The sequence below is a fragment of the Colletotrichum karsti genome, assembly GCF_011947395.1.
Source record: "Colletotrichum karsti strain CkLH20 chromosome Unknown Scaffold2, whole genome shotgun sequence".
In the NCBI taxonomy this organism is placed as follows: domain Eukaryota; kingdom Fungi; phylum Ascomycota; class Sordariomycetes; order Glomerellales; family Glomerellaceae; genus Colletotrichum; species Colletotrichum karsti.
Window position 1 is genome coordinate 1311387 of NW_024065902.1, and position 6768 is coordinate 1318154.

The 6768-nt window shown below is 51.5% G+C and overlaps 1 protein-coding gene across 1 annotated transcript; it reads right to left on the bottom strand.

Moving 5' to 3' along the window:
• Positions 1 to 2118, bottom strand: CkaCkLH20_00926 (ATP synthase F0; the record flags this gene model as incomplete). The annotated part of the gene is made up of 6 exons (XM_038883646.1): positions 1 to 271; positions 331 to 573; positions 1068 to 1297; positions 1355 to 1757; positions 1813 to 2029; positions 2088 to 2118. 6 exons carry the CDS (start codon positions 2116 to 2118, stop codon positions 1 to 3), a joined length of 1395 nt encoding a protein of 464 aa, XP_038751241.1.
• Between the last annotated feature and the right edge of the window lie 4650 nt (positions 2119 to 6768).

Below are 6768 nucleotides of genomic sequence, written 5' to 3' on the forward strand. Positions count from 1 at the left end.
TCACGGATCTGATTTCTTCGTCTCTTTACCCTTAGCAGGCGGCTCATACGCCAAGCAGACAGCGGTAGCATAGTCCCCGTCATGGCTAATAGAAACCTGGGCAATCTGCCCCGGCTCGCCCTCCCTCTCGCCGCGAATCACAGCAACCGGCGGGCCGCTGCCGTTGACATCCTTTCTATCCTCCAGAGTTCCTCTCCTGACGATGGTGATGTCGTGAAAGGAAAGTCGTCTGAAAGGGTGCGCCTTGAACGCGGCTTCCTTCGCCGCGAACCTATACGTCGGAGTAGTCAGCTTCGGTGGATGGCGTGTCGAGATGAGCTGAAAATGTACCTCCCGGCTACATGGGCAGCTGTCTTCCATAGGGATGGGTCATGCTTCTTCAAGGCTTCGAAATCGTTGTTTTGGAAGGTATCTAGAGACTGGCGTTTGCCGTTCAATGAGGGGACCAGGGCGCGCTCATCCTGAGTGAAGACGCGCTGGAGGAACCTCGTTCCCCTGTCCCCGGCTAGGAGTCGGTAGATGCGCGAGACTTGACAAATGTCGGTCCCAATGTTGATGGGAAAGGGGAATGCCCTTGGTCCCATGAGTCCAACCTTGCGACGAATGAGGCGAAGTCGCAAGTCGGTTGAAGCGTCGTCAAACGAAACCAGAGGATTTAATATTGAGAGGTTCACTGCTCAGGTTTGGGGAGTATTGACCATTCCCTATCAAGACTAGTGCTAACGATAAGAGGTCTTTGGGAACGATAGCGATAGCGATAAGGACAGCTGCTACGTCATCCTCCGCGTCTCGCACCTCCCCAGCCGACCAACAACATGGGGAATCGTACCGTTTCTCCTGCGCGACCAAAAGAATGCTATTTACATTTCATCCCAAGAATAATTCAGTTGTCATAGCAATGCAATCTTTCGACTAGCAACTTTTCCATGCCCACGTTCCTCCGTAGGCCCCCAATTACATCCTTGCAATCGCTCGCCATTGGTTTGATGAGTGCTTCTTTGAATGCCGTTCGATTCGCAGGGTGGACTTTTGTGTGAGAAGTTTGAGGCAATGAATGCCTAGCTTACTGGTCGTCGGCCAAAAGGGGAGCGCGCTCCTGGTCGGCGGGGGCAGAACGGCGGGGCCAGGAGTACTCATTGCCAGACCAGGCCGGGTAGGCGATGACGAGCGTCGCGACGAACAGGACGGCCATGATGGTGAAGGCGAAGATCCACTGGAATGCAACAACCTGGCGCTCAAATTGCGCGACACCAAGAGCGGCGGAGAGCACACTGAGAGAGAAACCCATGGTGTAGTCCTACGACATGTTAGTAAGAATTCAGGACTTATTGAGCTGCCGGGCTAGTAGGCTTACCTTGTAGATGGTGATGAAGAATCCGCCGTAGACAAGGATAGACCAGACAAAGATGTTGCCGAAGATGCGCGCAACAAGTGAGTGAGGGTGGGGAACCATGATGGCGCCGTTCCAGTAGACGGCCACGAAAGTCCAAGCCAGAGGAGCGGACACGACAGGCCAGTGGATGAAGCGCGGGTAGGTGTTGTGGCGGAAGTAAAGCGACGACAAGTTGAAGAAGTTGATGATCAAGATGACCTCGGCCCAGGCGAAGTGCTCGCGCACGAAAAGCATGACGAAAGCGAAGTGCAAGAGGTTGTTGAAGATGAAGTGGGATCCAACGCTGGCCGCAGCGTTCACGTAGTCGGTGTTGTTGGAGAAGAGGTGGGCAACATATCCGATTTGGAGGATGAAGAGCACGATCCTGCGAGTTGTCAGTGGTTAGGTCGCCAGTGATTCCAGATTCCAGCGGCACTCACCAGTAGATATCGACGATGACCGAGTTGAGGGTGAAGGCAGTCGGGTACAGCCAGTTCTCATCCCAGATGCTTCTGACGATCGTGTGGCCATCGTGGGCCCTGTAGGCGACGTAGTAGACGGAGACGATCAGGGAGAGGAGCCAAGACAGAGTAGTCAGGACCTTGTATGTCGTGATAGAGCCAGCGCTATGAGACTCCTTCTTGGAGAAGGGGTTCACTGCAATAGAAGTCAGCAAGCTGTAGCAGGGTTGGGTCGAGAAGACGACGGAACTCACAGGCGTTAATACGCTCTGAAGCAGTAGGCATCGTGAATCGATTTTGTGGGTTGCAAGCCAATAATGTTTCCCAATTTTTTGTATTTCCCGGTGCTTTTCAATCCTCAGTCTGGACGCCGTTGTTGCACAAGTTGAAGTTGCGTGGTGGCAGAAGGTGGGAAGTGGAAGAATGGCTTGGGTGGGTGCAGGCGGGTAACATTTAAACGAGAAGGATGGGTGGCAGATGGGATGTTAAATCTGCGGGGAAGCAACTCGCCACAGGCACATTAGCGTGTAACGCGGATGCAAGAAAGGTACCTACCTTCCCTGCTGCAATTCGGAAAGGAAAGTAAGGTAGTAGTAGGTGACGGTGGTTCTTGCACTTTGACGCAGGCTGCCTTACGAAAGACCTCAGCATTCTGCCAAGCCTCCCCCACGACGATGTTCCTTTATTTGGTCGAGGCAGATGAATCCTTGATGGCAACTACGTAGCAGCAACGCTGAGAGCATGTCGCCTGCAATCGCGCTTGTCCGTGCTAAGAGCCTACCTTAATCTCATTACGAAGTACCGAAGTGCAGAGGTGAAGCTTGGAGGACCCAAGCATGTGCGGCAAGCAAATGGGATGCTTGCTGAGATTGTTTGGACGCCTCGCTTGTCTAGGTATGTTACGGGTTGGCTACTGGCTGACACCAAGGCCATCCTATTACCGATTGGACATGGTCTGCAGCACGTAAGGCAGGTGGATGGGTGACCTGCTCTGCTCGGTCGGTGGCTGTTATTTTGTCGCCTTCCGAAGTGAGGTGTCGTAGCCATGTAGCCTCGAACAAGCGCTTTGAATCGGGATCGGCCATGCGTCTGGCGGTTCAACAACATGATACATGGAGCCTGTTGGCCGTGGCCAATGCATTGGTAGTCGGACAGGCTGATCTAGCGTCAAATACCCTGTTTGTTGCTGTTCCCTGTCCATTTGGCAGCCACACTCGAGGTCAGGAGTCGAGAAAAGGCAGATCGCGGGTCGTCGTCAGAGCTGACGATGCGTCCGAGTCTCCAACCTAAGGCCAGAGCTGTTCCCCCAGCAAGCCACCCATCCGGAGCTGTCTTCCTTCCGCCGTTGGAATCACAGACACCCATCGCCGTCATTCGTACCTTGATGGGGTGACACGGCAGCCACTTGCTCAGTGAAGAGGTGGAACGGCCCCGGACTTGAAAAGGGGCATGGGAGATCGGAGATGGAGAACAAGCCACACCCCTCTCAGACACATGGAAGCAAGAGACTGGATTTGGCCTCCGGATGTACCTTGTTTCTCGGTAGAAGCAGGATGAGACCAGACGGCCTTGGTAAACCGGGCTTTTTCTCCAAGGGTCTTGGACATTAGGAAAAGGATGAAGTGAAGAAAAGATGAGGTGAAGCTGGCGCACACGCCAGGCGTTGCGCAGCAGGTGTGGAGCGCATTGCAGGGCAGCTGCAGTCCGATGGCTGACAGGGGTGATGGGGGCGCGGAGTGCCATCCGTGATTGGGTCATCCTTGCTCAAGTATGACGACTTCCTGTGACTTTTGCTTCTGGTATCCTCACCGGCCCCATGCTTCAGAGCCACTTTTTCCCGTTTCCAAAACTTCTCCATCGCTTCTCCATCGCCTCTCTCCGGAGACCACCGTCTTTCACATTCGTCCTCGCGCAACCGCTGCCGAGCCCATCGTCTCTCCATTGTTGCCACTACGAATCCTTTTTGGAACAATATGGCATTGATGTCTCGGGCTTGGAACCGGTCCCAACTGCAAGCCAAACGTCGTGGTCTCCTCGTGGCCGCTTTCATCCGGGCAGTCGACCAGCAACCCGCCATCAGCCGCGCCATTCAACTCTGCTTTTTACAGCTGACAGCAGGTACAAGGGGTTTCCGTGCATTAAATCTTCTGCGGACCTTCCTGACAACTTTCGAAGAATCCGAGCCCTTGTTTGCTATCCACCAACAGCATCATCATCACCTCATAGCTGCCCTCCTGGGCTGACGTCCGACTACAGACGACGGGCTTACCCTGCACTGTGATGGTGTCGTTTCCTCTTTCTCTCAACCCGACTCCTGCAAAAGCAGCATCGGCGCAACCATCGCATCTGGATAGCCTTCAGTCACTGCTGCCCACCCGTCGTCCAATTCTCCAATGGAACGGCACGCCCTGCGAGAGGGGGCGGAAGCTATGGTAGCGCTGCACACCATCACGGCCAGCACCTCCATCTAACTTGGTCAACTACCTTACCTTACAGATCCCGACTTCCTGACACACCGCTTTCTCATTGTCGAGGCAGAAACAGTTCGATAGCTTGACACGACCACCCACGCGGACTGATTTAGAGACGTTCTTTTCTTCCTGCGAGCGGGTGATTTTTGCTCAAAGCTCAAAGAAAAGAAACAATCATCGGCCCACTGGACGTCTCATGCCACAAGCTCTATTCTTGGCAGACCGACCCAGTCTCGACCGAGGTACTTATAGCCAGGCAAACCCTTATAGGGCCTAGCAATAAAAGGTAGGTAAACTATAAGATAAATAAACTTAATACTATACTTAGTACTTATATAAAAAGATTTATTTTAGTTTAATATAAAGAAAAATTACTAAAATCTAATAGGTATATATACTTTTTATTATAAATAGCTTTAACTATTATAGTCTTAAATATATCTCTTATAAATAGAGTATAATATATAGAAAGAGGGTAGTTTCTATCTCTTCTCTTTTTTATTCTAAATTATCTTCTTTAAGTAGTACTTCCTAAATAACCTAAATAACTATAGAAGTACTACTTAAATATCTTAAAACTAATCCTACTATATAGTAAACTTTAAAGTAGGGTTTAATATTAAGGCTATACTTAATACTATATTAAGAGATAACTATACCCTTTAGCTACTTATTAAATTTAGTAATAAGTACTATATCTATAACGTCCCTGACCCTATATATTATTTATAGCCGCTTAGCGATAAAGACGTTATAGTTTGCAAAATAATAGGGGCTGTTAGATAGATCTGGACTCTATAGACCCAGTCTCGACCCCCAGAGCTCGTTTCTCCTGCAGCTTCGACATGGAACGCGGCCGGCATCGAAGCCAACGACTCCCATCGCTACACGAGGTACCTCTACCCGGCCGCTACCTCCACACGTCACCGCACCTTTTCCTCCGGCCTCTGGCCTAAATGCGGGGCACACGCCAGCCACGGTCACCTGCTCCATCCTCGCACACCCGAGCCTGCTCTGCCCCTCACGTCCCGATGACAGCATTCGCGATCCTACCGCCCGAGAGAATTCGCGGCAACTACCGATTGCCTGCCACGAAACCAAGGCTTATGCTAATTACATTTCATTGAAGGAAACGCTGCTTGAATGCGGCGCCCCAACGGCTTCCCGGAGATGTGGCGGCCAAGGAGATCGTTCAAGTGATTCTTTTTCTTCTGACTATTCGCACACATGGTATCATCTATGGATTTTTTCTCTACGACCGGGACTCCTTTTCCTAAGCATCTGCTTAAACTCCTGTCTCTAAAGCCTTGGTCTCATTGCCCACTAATCCTGGCCGGTTTTGAGCCACGCTTCCCTTGTGTTTGTTTGTGTGTCTTCGAGTGAGATAACTGCTTCGGCCAGCGTTAGTTACGTGCCTGAAAAGTTTGCTCAAAGTGGTGGACTTACTTTGAAATAAAGATCACCGGCCGCGTTTAGCCTGGCCAAGCTCTTTGCAGTTGCAGCCCTCTGGCCTGGCACTTTTGATGTTGTTTCGAGACCCGAATGCCACAGCTCTATCGCAGGACCGTCAAAGCTATTCATTTGTTCTTGTCCTCTTCCTATTGAGCTGTTCTCCGAAATGTTTGATGGTATCCAGGACGGAGCTGCCTCAGATGCAGGCATCTCTCGGTAAGACGTCGGTCTCCGACCCCGCGGCGCCGGCGATCCGTTTTGGGACGTCAAGGCTGCGAACTCCATGTCTGCGCCGGAAGGCGACCCTCTAGGATCGGCCCGAGATTCTCTCTTGCGTTCTTCTGTATAACGTTCTGAACTGCCAGGTGGCCGAGCCGACTGACGGATGAGACTTGATTTGCGCAGAGTAAAAGAAACTGAAAATGCGGTGTTCTCCTCTGTCCCAAGAGGTTCAAGCTCGCCTCGAGAGCCTGCGCCGACTGTCATCTTTATGCGAGTGTACGGGGTCCTCTGCTCCGAAAGCAAGCAGGTCATTCTTTTGGAATTTCTCTCGGATGGAATTGTCAAATCGAACGCGAGGGGGTGGCTCAATGACTGCGACCCCACTGCGGTTTTGTCTATTCTGACTGGCAAGTTTGGGCTCGAAGACGACTTTCATTCCTGCCCAATGAAGCTCAGTGGTGGTCGGCAGTGCTGACTGCAAGTTACCAAATCTCTCGCCGTTTATTGGTGCGTGAAGTACCACGCGTCCTGACTTCACAAATTCCAATTGTGCTTTTTACAATCTGGTCCGCGGCCAGTAAGGCAACCACCAAGCCTGTGTGTTACAAGGCAATGAGCCTCATCAGGTTGACAATGAGGCACTCTGCCCAGGAGCCGCATGGCAGTGCGATTTTGCCCTGTATTCGGGTCTCCTTAAATCTTTCTTAATGATGGTAGCAGTCATCGGCAACGATCCTCGCGACATTTGCCATCATTCTGGTCTGGGTTAGGGCAACATTGAAACCACCTG